The following is an 18041-nucleotide window of genomic DNA, read 5'->3' as shown; positions in this document are numbered from 1 at the left end:
TGAAGGTGCAGGAACTGGGGCTGATCTGAGATGTGAAGGTGCAGGATTTGGGGCTGATCTGGGATGTGAAGGTGCAGGAACTGGGGCTGATCTGAAAAATTAAGGTGCAGGATTTTGGGCTGATCTGAGATGTGAAAGTTAAGAAATTGGGGCTGATCAGAGGTGTGAAAGTTAAGAAATTGGGGCTGATCCGTGGTGAGAAGGTGCAGGAACTGAGGCTGATCTGAAAAGTAAAGATGGGGGATTTAGGCTGATCTGAGATGTGAAGGTACAGAAATTAGGCTGATCTAAGACGTGAAGGTGCAGGAACTGGGGCTGATCTGAGATGTTAAGGTGCAGGATGTTGGTCTTATCTGAGATGTGAAGGTGCGGAAACTGGGGCTGATCTGAGATGTGAAGGTGCAGGATTTGGGGCTGATCTAAGATGTGAAGGTGCAGGAACTGAGGCTGATCTGAAGTATAAAGATGAAGGATTCTTTTGCATGCACCTGTTAATATAATAATAGTTAAATAATAATTTTAACTTTACAAAGTATCACTAAATATGCAAAACTTTAGGACAGACAGCTATGGCTGACTATTTTTCATTGTCCAACCAGTTGTCTTTGCCAATGAACAGTGAGGTTGTGGTGTGGTTACCTCTCCCTCACGTGCTGTGATCTGTGTCGCTGTTGAGGTCTCGTATAGTGCCTCACCTACAATCACCTGTAGGGAATGAGAAGTAGCGAGAAGTTGATTTCGGCACACTGCTCTCCTCAATACATTGAATTTCTGGCACATTAAGAATTAGCACAGCGTTTGTGAGGTTTCTAACAAAATAGATTTTTTAATCCAGATTGACCCTTACTTTTGTACAGGTGGTACTTTATCACTATTTCCAACTTTTGACCAACTCCCAACTCTTGTGAAGTCATTAAACTGGTTGAGTTAGTAATACAAAAACTTTAACCAAAATATTCTTCTGCTGAGGCCATTTCCACCATCCTATTGCTTCAGTCCGGGGTCAGCATTAGGACAACGCATGAAAACACTGGGCTGGAGCCAACAACATGACATCACCCGCACCATGTTTGGAAATCTCTAGTGAGCATGCGCGAATCTCCAGCCAGCGCCGCATTCCATCCTGCAGAACGCGCATGCCCTTCCCCCTCCAGTGAGATTACAAGTTCTCGCGATATCTCCGTGTTTTATTCCTACGTAATGTGCCGTGCTGCTTATGGCGGCGCTGGTGATAGTGCTGTGAGCTGTTGGGGTGAGTTTGCGTTTATTTCTCGTTGTATCCCTCAGGAAATGGTGTGTTGTGTCGTGCCGAGGTGTGTGCGGCCTGGGGCCGGGGTAGAGCTGTGAGGGGGGTCGGTGCGGCACCGGGGGAATGTATTTATAAGGTGCTTTGTCATCTGCTGCTCCTCAGCTGTGGGTTTGTTGGCCTCGTGTTACGTTTTTCTTACAAGCCTGCTATTTAGGGTTGGAATGAAAGCATTTTCATTTTCCTTTCCTTTTACAAGTCAGTGACTTTCAGGGGTGTCAGGGGTGCGCCCGCCCGCACCACACAAAGCCGTAGCGCCTGGACAAAGGCGCTCGGTGAGGAGAGAGGGCGGGCACCGAATGGCCAGGCAACCAATCAGTTGGCGGGTGGAGTTGCTGGTACGCAGCTGGCTGTGTAGGGTGCTAGCCGACTGTCTCGTGTAGATCGGAGCAAGGGTTGACGGGAGTCGTAGTTTCCACGTGTATCGTGCTTCGTGTTTTAGGCCTGGTGTAAAACTACATGTACCAGGGCGCAGCGCGGCCCTGATGAGGAACGTGCTTCTTGGATGCAGTGATCCATTTTCCTCAGCTGAGTGTCGCAATAACCTCGGCAAATGAATCCCCTCATTGAGCGATGTTTACGAGAATGTTGCTGGGCTCGTACTGCAGATTATTTGTGCTGGGTAGGAACCGAGCATGATTGATTTAGTGAGGTTTTCCTGCAGGGCTGCCTCCAATATTACATAACTCCTGTGTCGCATGACTCATGGACAGGAAAGACGAGGGGAGAGATGATGACATTGGGAATGGTGTACTGTGTACCCAGCAGCATGGTGGCACCCTGGTATCCCACACACATTGCCCTGTAGCCCCATAGATGACAAGTGTATTGGCTTCGTTACATACAAGTGGGCTTTTATTTGCACCCTTGTTGTTGTTCATATCTGCACACTGCACCAACCTCCCATCTACCTAGCTGCATGGGATTCCTGGGGCTGCTGGTGACATGTTGCTATAATCTTCACAAAGCTTCCCAATGTTTACTAAAGGGGACCAGCACAGGTCAATCAGAGATGAGGGCATTGCAAATAATGATCAATATATGAAATAATAAATGGGATTCCAGGTTCTGATCCACGCCCCTCCCCCTCATTGCTTTGCCCCCAAATAATGCAGTGGGTGGAGCTCCCTGCTCCTCGTGGTCAGGGGGGGGGGTGTTGGTGCTAACTATTTTGGCAATGAAAAAACACAACTTTATCTCTTTTCTGTTAGTAATGTTTTCAGTGGGTTAGGTTTTCACCATACAGACCAGAAGGATGCCAACTAGACTGGAGGTATGTATAACAATGCTCAAGAACATTTGGGAGATGGCAATGGCAGAAAAATGACTTCCTATGGCTGGAAGTGCCTGAGAAAAGATCTCTGATATACAAAGTATGTTTAATGAAAACTGGAACTTTCAAACAATGCCTTAGGAATTAAACAGCTAAATATTTTTAACATGCTAAGCTATTGGGAAGATTTAAAAGATCCAAAATAATGCAGCTCTGTTGTGTAATGTTTTTTTGTTTGTTAATGTAAGCAGTTTAATCTGACCTATATGGCAGGGCTGGAGTTGGGAAGAAGAGGCAGCACAAGGAGCCAATCAGTTCATATCAGAAGCCCCCTCTTCCCAGGAAGTGATAGAAGAGCTAGGCAGGGTGCTGCTTCCCCTTAAACCTGGGTTGGATCTGATGTGATCTGAAATCTCAGTATTGCTGTGTTTGTGGCGTCCACAAGGGGGCGGTCACACTATAAACTAATCACCAATAACTGTGAAGTTCAACTTGCAAGAAAGCCCTGAAAAAAATCTTGTGTCCCTTATTTTATATATATATTTGTGTGTGTGTGTGTATATATAAATTTTTATTGATAAACAAGCTGGTTCATACAATTACAACTTTTGCAGTGTATTACAACATTTAAACTGTGTACATCTAACATGAGAAATGCTAGGTTAGATATAAGTTGAACTTTACATAATGATCCCCTGTATCTTTTTTTTTTTTCTTCCCATTTTGCAATGATAAACATGCAAACCAAAAATATGAGATGAACTAAAAGAGGGGTGGGGGGAGAACATCAGCAATCCATCAAGAGAAAGATGCCATTTACTTTCCACACTATATAAAAACTCCAAGGTGTCTTGCATCAAACCAGTCCCCCCGATTGTGGTTGGAGGTAGAAACCTACCAAATTCTGGAGTTGTACAATACGTAATCCAGTAAAACCAGGTTCGAGAGAACTTCTTGGCCTTTTCAGTACCTAGTGTCAATAATTACTCCATACTGTAGTTGTCTTGCACTCTTTTTAGCAATTGACCAACAGTTGGGGGGGTTCTACTGTTTCCAACAAGCACGCTTAGCAGCATTAGGTAAATGGCGCCAGAGAGTGTTTGTACCTTTTTCTTGACGTATTGGAAACATGAAGAAGACCCACCTCTGCTCTATTCGTTACGGGAATGCCCGTAGTTCGTGTATAATTTCAGCTACTTTTTTTCTAATAACTCGCCAACACTGGACACTTCCAAAAACTGTGCAGAAGCGTGCCTGAAGCAGCTTTGCATCTGCAGCACCTATTATCAGTGTGAGGGTATATTTTCGGGAGTTTAGTGGGTGTTCTGTACCAGTGGGTCAGCAGTATGTAGTTTGTCTTTTGGTACTTTTTACTGATAGCAGCCTTATGTCGGAAATACAGCATTGTATCTTTTTGTTCATCTGTGAATGAAACACCTAAGTCTTCCTCCCATTTAGAGACATATCTAGGGGTTGACTGTGCATCCAACAATGTTCTGTAAGCATACAAGAGAGTTCCCCTGAACTGTGTTGCCTTAACACACACAGATTCCAGTGGGAGTAGCTGACGTACAAATTGCATTGGTGGGGAAAGAGATCTAAGCAGGTAAGCCAATTATATCTCCCGCCAAGGGCCTAGTTCAGGTAGCTCTTTGTCTATTTGGAGTTGTGCAGTGTGAACCCATGTGTTATCAACTAGAAAGTGTAGCACATGATATAGGCCCCTATCCTGCCATAATTTAAAATTCGGATCTATCCGACCAGAAGGAAAATCTGGGTGACCAAGCGCTGGTCACAGGAGACGAATATGTGGGGCAGAAACAAGATTTGAAGTGATTAGAAACAGTTGACAATGTAGGACCTATTAGTGGGCGTTTCTTCATAGATTTGATACAGGCATGTGGTGTCCATGCTAAGATTTTTATTGGAACTGGACTGACCGCATCCTCCAATTGCACCCATAGTTTTGTCTGCTTGTTAGTACACCAATCTATCAAACATGCAATGTGTACTGCCCTCTAATACAGAACCGGATCTGGCAATGCCATACGCCCATTAGGTTTCGGATCTCTGAGTGTATTTATCCAGATACGAGGAGACTGCAGGTTCCATACAAATTTACCAAATTCTGTTCTAAATTTGGCTAACATGTGTTCAGGAATCTTCACAGGAAGGGCCTGCAGTAAGTAAAGCAACTATGGCATGGCATTCATTTTAAGTATGTTACACCTCCCAAACCAAGTGAACGTCATCTTACATTATCTCTGCATATCCTTTCATATCTCATTTAAAAGTGGAATAAAATTGAGTAGTAGATGGCATCTGGGTACGTAAATATTTAAGGTACTTGCTTGTCTATTTGAATGGGAAGGAAGGCATTAGTGCTCCTTGAGTAACTTTGGGAAGAGTGACCCCAGACTTCTGGAGGTTTATTTTGTAGTTGGACAGTTTGGAATGCAACCACATATTTACTTTTAATGAAATTTCCATTTGTGTACAAATGGGGTTCATTATATGTCATATCCTGAGGACAGTTTTCCCTCGATATTTTGCTGTTGTCTGGTCCCCCTTCCTGTGGTTTCAACTCATAGGATGGCATCATAATGGGGTAATGTGTGCGTGATCAGTGTGATACTTTCCACACCACCCGCCTGATCCTGTCCAGTTTCAGCCTGTGTCTTCTGCTAACAATGCAATGCTGGTAAATCACAGTACATGTAGTCCCAATACACCAGAGGAAGCCATGTTACACTGCTGCTCAGATGCTCCTGAAGGCATTAAAGTAATTTTCAAGGTTTTGCAGCAACAGTATTTAGAAAGGTATGGGTATTGGGTGTTTACGAAGATGAGCTTTAAAGCAGGACCAAAGTTCCTCTTTTAAAAATCCATGATCAGGCAGGTCATTATTGTAGAAAGGGACAGGCGATGTGCCTTCTCTATTAATCCCTCCTACCTTATTGCTCCTTGAGACATCAAAAAAGCCCAACGGCCAATGTGTGGAACTTGGCTTTGGTTGCCAGGATTCACGGCAATCCCAGCTTCCCCTGCTTTTGCCAGGACTGATTTTGGTGTTATGCCATCCTGGCCACTATTGGTAGAAGATGGAGGCTCCGTGATGGCACACTTGAGTATAGCAGGTTTAGTTTCACGCAGGGCAGAAGGTACATTTTTCTGGTTGCTGCTTAGACACAAAGATGTAGTATGGAGGAAGGCAAGTCTTGACTATGTGAATTAAGTGCACGCAATCTTAAAGGTTATAAAAAATTTTATTTTCATCATCCATATGTACTTTTAAAGAAAACCTCTGCTGTTGCTAATGCTGACTAGAAAATTGAGTTTGTTTCTAATGAGGACCATTTTTTTTATATCCTCCCTCAAGATAAAGCTTTGATCCATCCTAACATTTCTCGCTTTATACTACTGCTGGCATTAAAATTAAATCAGAGTTTTCGTCATTCTCTGTACAATACTTGTACTGCAGTCAATATTGATTAAGTCTTGGAGCATCCTACAATGTAGATTTAGAACTGTTGCAGAAACTGCAAGTCACCCTCCCAGAAAGCCATAGCTTGGGCATACAACTGTCATTCACAATACTCGGTGTCACTATTAATAGTTCGGCGTGGATGTTTAGAATAGCTCTTCTTTTTACATGTGTATATGCAGCTGTTATGTAGAGCAGATGATAAATCCATGGGTTTTCCCTAGAGAAGGGGGGCAAACAGTTTGTTACATACAATATCTGCTTTTCTTGTAGTGTACTTCTAGGTTTTGTTACAGTACTTGTATTATGTAGTTTTGTTATAGTTGTACTATACTTGTATAGTATCATTAGTATACTAGTACTTGTATTTTGTAGTTTGACAGTCTGACCCCCAACCAGGCGTTGTATGAATCTGCCTGTGGTTTACATTTGTTACTGTGCACTGGCATCCCATTCAGAAACCTTGTGGTAATGGATTGTTGCAAAGCTCAAAATAATGGCCGCAAGAGGTGATTTGTCTTATACATGTGTATTTGGTGGAATTTGGTATTTGGTCACCGTTTTTTTACTTTGCTTAATAGAGATGCAAAATGCCTTTTGCAAGTTCTATACATATTTAAACTTGCATCTGTATGCGTTATGATGAGATGGGCAGAAAAGAGTTTATTAAAAAATAAAGTTACACTTTAAAAAAATTGGCGTCAGGTATGTCCTTATTGCAGAATGGGGCAGTTAATGTCTCTTTTGCAATAAGCTTTTTTTAACCTGCCTAATGGCATGTTAAAATGTCATGGTGCACAGCCACAGCTCATCACTGGTTTCCTGGGATACCCAGCAATCCCTGCTTTCCCGGCGGGTCCAGGAACTGAACTGGCCATCGTGTACCCACAAGGGGGTTTTTTGATTCAAATCCAGCCAATCTAGATTGCCAAAGATTGTAATGCGGAAGTCAAGGAGAAAATGGAGGTGCCCACGATGGAACGGGGAGCAGTGAGTATACCCGAAGTTTAGTTCTTTAAAGCATTTACTTGCTTTTCTTCTGTTACAGATCCAAAAAAGGGGTTACACTTAGAGAAAAAGTGTATACTATATTTATACAGTTTTAATATAATTTACAGTTCAGCAAAATGCTCCTACACCACAAAATTTGTTCCAAACATAATACCTAATGTTTGAATTAAAGCATTGTTTTTTTTACAGGTTAAGATAACATTTTAGAATAAGCTTTTCATTATCTTGCAAAAAAACATAGCCATTACAAAATGTCCTTGTTTTATGGATATGTAAATTGGTAAATTTGCAGTGGATGATACTGTAATACATGGGCATAGGTGTCCTCCTCCTCCCCGTCTTCTATCACTGACAAAAATGAAAAAATGTCACTGAGGAAGTTTAGTCTGCAACTAATGCAATGGTATGATAAAAGATTTGGGCAAATTCCTGTAATCTGCTGCTGGGTGGTTCCTTGTATGAGAGCATCTGGTGTGTGGCATTACACACAATTTTTTATTGACTCTTGTCATTTCTCTTTTTGTAGTATGAAGTGTAACAGAACAGAAACTACCACCTGAAACTGCTGCTTCAAGTTCAGATCAGTCAAGGAACATCCGCCACAATCGTAACCAATCGTAACACCAAAGAGAAATCGCGCTGAAGACACAACGCTTGATCTGAAACAAGAAGTTTGTGCCTACCTAACAGCTACACAAGAGCACTTCCCAACGCTGCTATTAGTCTTTGTTTTATTCTCAGCGCTGTACTCTGCTTTTTGCATTGTGCAGCGGGAGTTGTCTTTCTTAGCTCGATAGATCATTTTCTCACTGTCTCTTTTTAAATACTAGCAACTGACAACCTTTTCGAAAGCATCTGCTGGCCGCAAAAATTGGTAAATACTACTGAAAGTGCAATACCTGATAAATCAAGGTGGGTTTTTGTAAATTACCAGAAATTCATTTTAGCTCAGAACTTGCTGGTTGCGTACATATAATGTTTGGTTAATTACCTTAACCTTTTTTTTTTTTTAATTTTTTTTTTTGCATTGTAAAATTTGCAACACTTAACTTGGTGTTTAAAGTAGTGTTGTATAGAGTCCCTCTCCTCCCCTTTAATTATTCTTTCCTTTGTGTGTCTTGTTTTAAGCCAGTGGCAAAATGACCAATGGGGTTGATTTGTGTACAGGAAACTGTACATGTCAAAGTAGTGACAGAGGAACAAAAATGGTCTTACCCCAGCACTGTAAAGAAATGGCAGGCACATGGACCACCAGCATTAAATCTGCATTTCAGAATTTTTTTTTTTTTGAAGCCCAGTATGTGGATTTTAACAGGCACTGTGCCTTGACATATTACTTTGTCTAGATGTTTTCTATGATGTGGCCTAGTAAACCTGGATTTTCAGATGTTGCCCTTTGCTGCCACCTTTCTTTAAAATATGTTCTGTTTGCAGCAATAATCTTCTAGCTGCATATCTGGCAGATCGGTATATGTTCAGGATTACTGATAACCAAGTACTGATTTGTCTGCATACAATTTTTTTTCTCTCCTGGATTTACAGCAAAGTTCTTTATACTAACATTTGTGTGTATCCGTTGCCAATCTAATGTCTTTTTATGAAGGCCTTTTTATTTATATGCATGGCACACAATATCTGCAGTTTTAAGAGGGTCTACCGCCTTCCATAACTCTAAAAATCTTTTGTCCCCCATTGTGTTTTAGTGCCTTTTTTTTAGTATTACTGAATCCTAATATTTTAAATGTGTTGGGTGTTAACAAAAGGTCTGACCAGAACTAAACACCTTTTCAGGTGGAGTGGCCCATGTTTTGGGACACTGGAATATCGTTAAGGTATGTTTAGATGGTAGGATTTTGGATTCATAGGTTTTTTTTTTTTTTTTTTTTTCTTTGAGGTGATTTGGGTTTTTCTTTGTACATTATTTTTTCTCTAAATATTATTTTTTTTATTTAATTGGTTGGTCCTTGCTTTTGTAGAATAGTATTTAACTCATCTGAGACAAGTGTGCAGTAGCCGGTCATCTAGCTTCGACAGTGCAAAACAAATTAGTTTTAGTCTAGGAGTACTTGATTTGTGATTGTGTTTAAAGTGACGCCTGAAAACATTACAAGAAGGAAATGGAGTTGCTGGGCTGTTCTATACCAGTCAAAGTTGCAACTATTTAGCTAGTGTCAGGGCTTGCATCTAGCACCTTTCTTGTCCACTTGTCCTCCAAAACTTTGGAAAAATTGGAAACGTTTTGGTGCTATTCAGAAAGTTTGTCAGAATAGATGAGGGGTTATTTTAATGAAGATTTTGATCTCCACTGCAGACAATTTAGGACTACTCTATTATTTTTGGTGTTTGCATTATGGCAGTAATTTTTTGCCACTGATGGTGACTAAAGCTGCGTACACACTTCCAATTTTTATCGTTGGAAATGAACGACGAACGATCGATTGGGCAAAAATCGTTTGTAAAAAAAGTAACCAACGACACCGACGAACGAGGATAGTCATTGGAAATGAACGACCGGACTGGCGGATCGGATTGGACGACGATCGTTGACCATCTATCGTGTGTAGGGTCGTTCATTGATCGTCCATGGTCTGAGCAAGCGCGCTGAACGAACGTTCGCTCACTTCCTGTGGTGCACGTCACTTCCTGTATCGTTCAAACGATCGCATCTATCGTGTGTACAATATCTGCGAACGATCGTGTCGTTAGCTGTATGTACAGGATCGGTGCTTTACGATCGTTCGCAGATATCGTGCAGGATCGTTCGTCGTTCGTTTACCAACGATAATAATTGGAAGTGTGTACGTAGCTTAAGACTATTCTGGCACCTTTTAGGGAAATCTTATTTCAGTGATTTATCTGCTCAGATTTGGATCAGTAAAGCTGCTTACTCAAGGAAAAATTAATGACTAAAATAAGGCATTGCTTTTGTGCTTGCCTGACATCAGTTTTCTTGACTTCTTTCATGGCTGCTTTGCCATAGACTTATTTGGACTAAACTACCAATTTATGTGGTCATTTTTCATACTCTTGATCACAAGGTGTAAATAAAGAATCCAACCTGAGCTGCTAGAGGGCTTTACCTGGCCAGTGACTTAAAATGCAGTAAGGACAGCCTTGGCCTTGTAATGTCAATAGCTGACATCTGGTTGTGTTAATTGACATTTAAAACAATTAATAAAACTGGTTAAAAGAAAAAAGCATGACCTACTAATTTCCAGGGCAGCTTACAAGCCATGACAATATCACTAAACTGGATCTCTGAAATTGTAGCCTTTTAGATTATAATAAAATACACAGCAAAACCTTGTACAAAATTGATAACCTCTTGACTGTCATGTAGTTGCCTGGTTCACTGCACCTCGTAAAGCTGAATTTTAAATAAGTATTTGGTATGGTGTGTGTGTGTGTGTGTGTGTGTGTGTGTGTGAATATGCATTGCTTGTATTTTGTTTTAATTTTGGAGGATAGTGCTTGTACTAGTTGTGACTTTGTATTCTTGTCTTTCCTGTGTTGCTGCCCATCTTTCATCCTGCGTCCCTTCATAACCGTGAGTTAAATAAATTGGCATTTCATTGTCCATCATAGTCCTAAACCCTAACCTGTTCACATACGGTAGAGCTGCCATCTTGCAAGCTTTTCTCGTTTACAGCTGCATGTGAATTGATCAGGTTGTCTTGTTTGATTTTGTTATATGCAGCATTATAAAATTAAGTTGAATCAGGAATAGGAATATGGCAAGCACCTGGAAAGAATTTGTTGAATTTTCCATGCCGTCTTCTCCCCCTACTGCATACGTTAGCGCCAACCTGGGCAATGCTTCTCCTGTCGGACTGACTTTATCACCTTATGGCCGATCAGTAAGTTATTTCACCATATTAGTTTAATGATCTATCCCTCACTTTAGCCCATGCAATACTGTGGTACTTCCCACAATTATTTTTTTTTTAATCTTTTCATTTCCATCACTCATTAGTTTCACACCCTCTTATTTTGCATTGCATACTTTTAACTTGCCACTTTTTTATTTTCAGGCATTTTTTCCTATTAGTTGATTTCAGTCATTATTTTTAATGCAGTTTTTCACTCTTTAAACTTTATACCAAATTTTATCTTATTCTTTTTGTTAGAATACAGCAGTGTTTTTAACCCTACTTTTCCTCAAAATGTTCTTGTTTTTATTGTGCATATACTGTTCATCAATTCCACCTGTTTGCCGTACAGTAGGAAGTTTTGCTTTATGCTGTTCTATCTATTTGGTGGAGTATTGCACAAATGATCAGTATTTGAGGCTGTACATAGATGACTTAGGACAAAAAAGTGAGTGTTCTCCACATTGCTATAGTTTTGTGGCTGGCAGTCTTTTAAAATCTGGATGTGGAATGCAGAGATGGATTTCCTTTTGGAAAGAATGGGATGATTGCTTAATGTTATTAACACTTTTTTTATTAACACTTAAAGGACACTCAAACGGGTCCTTTGTTTGGGCTAAAACTTCATAGGCTGATTCTTTAAAAGCTCTATATATTTGTTGCAATTCTGGCTAATATTTAGAATTTTTTTGGGTGAATCCCAAGACAAAACACAGCAGAGAATGGTTAGGACCTGTTTTCTTTTGCTATGTTGATGCTTGAGAGGTAAAACATTTGTATAGTCCTGGTGATGAAGAATTGACAATAGGTTTGGTTGTCCCTAGGACAATAGCCAAGGAAATGTTTTCGAATTGTAACATTTGTTATGATGACCACTTTGGAGGGTTTTCGTTGAATGTGTTAGGTGGAGATGAAGTTACGGAAAGGTGGTGCGCAAGGATTTAACCATTTCCTAATTGAAAAAATTCAATCTTCCGAGAATAGCAATACTGAATTGCTAGTTGAACATTTTGCTTTCTTGTTCGTTCCAAAGCTACCTTCACTTCGTTAGTTCCAAAGCTACCTGTGCCTTGTTCCACGTGGTCTGTGTAGCAATCTTGGGGTAGAGTTGAGGCTTTGTTTCCTCAAACAAGACCTCTTTACCTTCATAGTTGGTTAGTAATGATCACAAAACAGCAGGGAAGGTGTGGGATGAACATTTGTCATTGCTTTTTTTGGAAAGAGGTTGCAATGCAGGCTACTTTATTGACTAGTTTCATTTCTTCATTAGGAATTAGTGTCTTTGTAAAAGATCCATCCATACACTGTCTTCCTCTGCTTTTTTGCAGTCTTGGCTGTTTTCTAACACTAAGTTGAGCAAGTGAAGTAGCTCACTGGTTTAAGCTTTGCAATAGGCTGTTGAACTGCAGTACCATCACAGGCTTCTGAGTATTACCAGCGGTGCCAGATGCAATGGTTGGGTCCCTGAATAGCAAAGGTGGCATTGTCACCCAAATGTAACTGCACTGCTACACACCCCTCCCCCAATGGAAGTTTGGTTATAGCAGGGGTGTCAAACTATGGCCCGGATTCCTTTGACCCCCCAAAGGAATCCAAAATATGAATTGCAGCTGGCCAACCGCTGCATTGAAAAAGTGTAGCTACTACAATTACCGCCATCACTCGCGTCTATAGACCAGCGGCGCCTCTGCCTATAAATGGCCCTGCATTGGACTGTTTTATAGACCCAGGGAATTGTAGTAGCGGTGCGATTTCAGTTTCAAGTTTGGCCCGTGACTTTGTCAAGTTTTTAATTTTGGCCCACTGTGTATTTGATTTTGACACCCCTGGGTTACCGGTTTAAAAACCCCACCAGGTCTGTTTGGGTGTGTTTGACCAAGAAGGTAATAAACTGATTACAGAAAAAAATGCTATTTGGAACTTGCTTCCATTAATGCTTTTTAAACATACATGAAAACCTTTTACTAGGGTCAATTGCAAACGTCTCAATCCATTGTTGTACTGAATGGGAACAGATGAGCTTTTTTTTCTTGGCTTGCAAGCATCAGCACTTAGATGCTTCCTATACCATCACATGGTTCTTTTCTTCCTTGGGTGCTTCGATTGCTCTGAAAGGGACTGCTTACACAAATGGCCTCAAAGCTAGAAAACTGCTCCCATAGTGGGTTTTACGGTAGTTAAACCCCCCAAAAATGTAGCTACTACCACTCATCTAGTGGCCAACTTTTGGAACTACAACTCAACTCTACAACTATGGTATTCTAGTGTGATAATATTTGTTGGTAGGTTTACAATGTGTGTAGGTGTGAGTTATCAAAGTACATTTGCTGTGATATGATGCATGTTAAAAACATAGTAATTTTATGAGTGTTTGAAGTAGAATTACAAAAAATAAGGAATTTTTGTAAAAATAGCCTTTATTTTATGGGCTCCACACTAGTCCACATTATAACCTTTGACTTGCCTAGAATTAGTATTCTGCAAATTGGATCGAAAACTTGCTCCATTGGATTATTCTTATATAATTTTCCTTTGACACCGCCTTTTGAAATTGTGTGCAGGTATTCATGTTTTTAATGGCAGTGAGGTATGGTTTGTCCATGTATACAGAAAAACTTAGGTATAAAGGGATTGTATAACTTTTTTGGCGCTACCTTCTCATTTACATATGTGACTGTTTACCACAGCTGTGTGTGATGGAGAAACTCTTTACTCCATTATCCGAACCCCTCACCCCATCTGCTGCAATTCCTGTTACTCATACCTCCAGTTCATGTGGGCCTAAAAAGCAGAAGAGGACCCCTTTGTACCAGAGATCTGTAAGTCAGGCCATGTACTGTATAAGCACACAGCATGGTTTTTCAGAGTTGGAAGATTTGTGCACGGTTTGATTGTAACACACTAAGCATATGTGTGTCTTCAGTTGAATAGCGGTATGGATTCCAATTTGGTATCTGATTTTGATTTGACAATGAGCGGTATTGCGTCACTAACTTGCACTGAAATTACCCAAACCTCTAAGGGCTGGGGCACATTTTAGGAAACTGACAGCAGAAAAATGTAGCTATTAATATTGGTTAACCACTCCCTTACCCAGCTTCACATACTTAAACATTCTTGCTCATGTGTGAAAAGATCTGGGAAAGCATGCAACTTACTTTCTGATCATAATAGTAATTTGCTACAGGGAGTACGGACATGACACATGTGTGGATGAAGCAATTTTATGGTCCAGATGGCAGTTGGAGCAATTTTTTTTGTGTTAGGTCTTCATTGGCCCCTCCCCTGACCAATGTAGGTAGTTTAAGATAATCTGTGTGCTGTTTAGTTTCCTGGATGTTAAAACTTCATAATAAATTAGTATGTCGGATCAGTTTTTGGGAACCTTGCATTACCTTAAAGCAAAAGACGTTTTGAAGATAATTGTTACTTTTTACTAGTCGTCCATTAAACTTTTTCATCCCCTTTTTTCTTCCCTAACATTGCTTCATGTGTTCACTTGTTTGTATGTTTTATGCTGTGTGAATCATATGTTAATTTTTTGCTTTTGTTATACAACTAAGCAAGCCTGTACAATTTCCTAAGATGGGCATTTCACTTTTCTTTCTTTTTTTTTCTCCCCTCCACCCTGCATACAATACTGCCAATAAAATTTGTCTATATCCCTGACTATGTTTTATTTGTTAAACTAGATGAGCTTTGATCCAAATCTTCTCCACAACAATGGACATAATGGGTACCCAAATGGTACATCAGCTTTGCGTGAAACCGGCATAATTGAAAAATTGCTTACATCCTATGGATTTATTCAGTGTTCAGAACGTCAAGCCAGACTCTTCTTCCACTGTTCACAATACAATGGGAACTTGCAAGAACTTAAAGTAGGAGGTAAGAAATCGGTGGTGACAGGGCAAGCTGCTGTTTAATCTGTTCTCCCCCCCCCCCCCCAATCTTCTTTCCTAATAGACCTTAATAGGAACTACCGGAGCTCCGGTGCCACCTCTTTGCTGTTGCTCACCTTTTTACCGCAGCGGGCTTTGATACTTCCGCCGTTGCGGTAAATAGGGAACGCTCCCTGAAGGTAAATCCCCTTCCTCCACAATGCATAGGGAGGAGAGGGATTTCACTTCAGGGGGCTTCCCTGGTGGTGGGCAGAGCCATTAGGCCGGGAAGCTCTTCGCACATCCAGTGTTGTCCCTTATAGTATGCAGTCTTAACCCCTTTTTGACAACATTGTGTATTAGAACTAAAGCATGACATGGAGGTCAGACTTATTTCCTAAATGGGAAAGCTCTTTCACAAAAGAATAAGTAACTGCAAGAATCACAATGTTAAAGTAGATGCTCGAAAAGAGAGAAATGGCATCCACATCTAAAAGTCTTGTAAACCGAAATATATTTTGTTCTTGCCCCTTGGCTATAGTTTACCAAAAACATTGGTTTGAAAATCAGTAATTAAATGAAGTTAAATTTTATATGAAGTCAACACAAACACAACACAGTAGATATGGCAGACAAGATTTTAAAGTGCCTTTGAAGCACAGGGCCCCCGATTGTCTTGAACAACTCGTTACCTTTATGGCCCCACAGTGTTGAGTAAACTGTAAACAATTGCCCTAGAGCTAATCCTCACATATTGGCACTTGCTATGCTGCTGGTTTGGTTGCCTAAACAGATCTGTTGGGTATCTTGCAAATATGCATGAATGGTTGAGTGTTTTCTAAAACCTATAAAATTGTCATTGGTATGAAGATAGACTTAGACAGAAAGTGTTTAAAATTACCAAGTGAAAATATTTTTTTACTCTGAGACTGGTGGAAATGGTAACTGGTCATGTTGCTATGTGAATGTTACGTGTGTGCATAAGGTATTTGTCATGTTGATTCCTGACTGCTCATTCTCATTCTCTTACAGATGATGTGGAGTTTGAGGTGTCGTCAGACAGACGTACTGGTAAACCAATTGCTGTCAAATTAGTGAAAATAAAAACTGAAATTTTGCCAGAAGAGAGAATAAATGGACAGGTTTGTGTTTCTATGTACATTTTGGAATGCTTGTCCTGTTACCAAAGTGATGCGTTTTAGTTTTGAATGAAAAATCTGGTACTCCTGGGTATGGAGAAGCATGTGACTGTCTCTATTTGACAGTTCTGTGAATCTAGCAGCCAATCTCTAGGCTTCGCGTTACTGCTCTTCCTAGTCTCCGAAATAGCTGACCCTTGGATTCCCCTGGTTAAACTAATAGCAAGCAACACCGGTTCACTGGTAGTAGGATAATGTTTATAGTGGATCCTTTGGATACAATTTTCTCCCTGAATAGCATGTATATTGGATGGAAATTGTCAGGTGGGAAATATTTGGAGCCAAAGCTGCATTTTGTATATTTTTGTTGAACAACATCTTAAATTCAGGAACTATAAGGTACCTTGTGTACTGTAACTTTTGGCAGTGTAAATTGCCAAATAACAAATGTGCTATAACACAAGTAATGTGTGTGTGGGCTAATGTTATTAGACCCCCTAGGGAGATGGTGATGAGTTCATGATTGCCAACGTCATACCAAAAGAGAAATCTGAAGCCAGCAAAGACTCTTTATACTTTCCCATGTTTGCAAGGTGAATGGAGGTCAAATGGTGTGGATGGGTGCACAGATATACAAAATGTTAAGTTCTAAAGGTAGTTATAATTTTACATTCAGATTTACATATCTAAATGTACCTTGGTGTAGGCGCTTTATCTACCATGTGGTAGGTAGCCTTTTGAAAATGAATGTACTGCTAACTGCATCATCTAGGTGTCTGTGCTATTCACGTTGTTTTCTATTCTATTGATATATTAAAATATACTTAATTTAATTAAATTAGAACTGAACTGGTTGGTGGGGTGCATAATTTCACTCTGACTGCATAAACACCACACATATAAAGATCATGGCAAACTTGGTGTCCCTTCTCCAGCATACATAGTTGCCAAGTGTTTTTGCTATGAAGTTTATTGTACAACAAATACAGGGATTCCCTGAGTGTTCAGAACTGTGGTTTCAGACAGATTTTTATGCAGATAAGTGATCCCCTCCTGTGTTCACATGTTGTATTGAAGATGTAATGAACAATTCTTGCATTATGCTAAACTACCATTTGAACATATGCAAGTAAAAATCCCATTTACATTGGAAACCTTTTAAATTTCAGTTGCATGCTTTTTGAATTTAACAATTTTATGTACAGTGCAATCTGCTTAGTATTGGCCTACTTTCATTCCCAGGTTGTTTGCGCTGTGCCTCAGAATTTAGAGAGCAAGTCTCCAGCTGCTCCGGGTCAGAGTCCCTCAGGGAGTGTGTGTTACGAACGCAATGGGGTAATTAAGAATGTCTTTACCTGTAATATTTGTAATTCTGATTCTCACACACACCCTTCTTAGTCCAACTAGCAGGATGACACTAATCCCTTTATTACCTTTTTGTGTTGCATGCATGAGTTAGAATTGGATTTTTCTAGGGTCTTGCTCGTATGTGTATTACCACTTGTATGTGTTTGCTCAAATGGATGTCTTATTTGATGGTACTGGACTAGAATATTTGGACCATATTGATCCACTGAATAATACATGCTCTGGTAGGTTAAAAAAAAATCCAGTATTTAACGCATTCACTAGAATAATTGAATGTCCCTATAATCTGTTTGGTCAGTTGTTTCAAAGCAGCTCCCCCCCCCCCAACAAAAAAGTTGACTTGTGCAAATGTTGATTTCTCAATTTGATAGATTTTTTTCTTTTACAAAAAGTTAATACTTTTTTTTTTTTTGTTTTTATTTCAGGAAGTGTTTTATTTAACTTACACCCCAGAAGATGTTGATGGAAATATTCAGCTTGAAACTGGAGATAAAATTAATTTTGTGATTGAGACAAACAAGCAGTAAGTTGCCAACCACCTTGCTTTTCATTGTAGTCCACAAAGCTTTGTAGTGTAGAGTATTCAAATGACCAACACTAATATTGCTTATCCTAAACTATTGAGACCGACGATTTGTGCAAACGGTACTTTGCAGCCTGTATTTTCTAAATGTGACCACTTTGGAAGTTCAGTCTTTATGATTAAATCA

The 18041-nt window shown here is 40.0% G+C and overlaps 1 protein-coding gene across 6 annotated transcripts in view; it reads left to right on the top strand.

Annotated features, from left to right (window-relative positions):
- Positions 1-1136: 1136 nt before the first annotated feature.
- Positions 1137-18041, top strand: part of CSDE1 (cold shock domain containing E1) — a 28996-nt gene continuing 12091 nt past the window's right edge. For 3 of the 6 annotated variants that reach the window (XM_072426190.1, XM_072426184.1, XM_072426177.1), the window contains exons 1-7: positions 1137-1252; positions 7601-7986; positions 13631-13762; positions 14636-14831; positions 15857-15966; positions 17206-17298; positions 17757-17854. In XM_072426190.1, the coding sequence (XP_072282291.1) occupies positions 13640-13762; positions 14636-14831; positions 15857-15966; positions 17206-17298; positions 17757-17854 (620 nt within the window). In that variant the 5' untranslated portion in view covers positions 1137-1252; positions 7601-7986; positions 13631-13639. The remainder of the gene's footprint in view (positions 1253-7600; positions 7987-13630; positions 13763-14635; positions 14832-15856; positions 15967-17205; positions 17299-17756; positions 17855-18041) is intronic. The other 3 variants (XM_072426218.1, XM_072426200.1, XM_072426209.1) reach the window with 2 other exon arrangements.

Source organism: Pyxicephalus adspersus, chromosome 1 (assembly GCF_032062135.1).
Source record: "Pyxicephalus adspersus chromosome 1, UCB_Pads_2.0, whole genome shotgun sequence".
Classification (NCBI taxonomy): domain Eukaryota; kingdom Metazoa; phylum Chordata; class Amphibia; order Anura; family Pyxicephalidae; genus Pyxicephalus; species Pyxicephalus adspersus.
The sequence above is the reverse complement of the archived record's forward strand: the minus strand, read 5'-3'. Positions and strand labels throughout refer to the sequence as shown.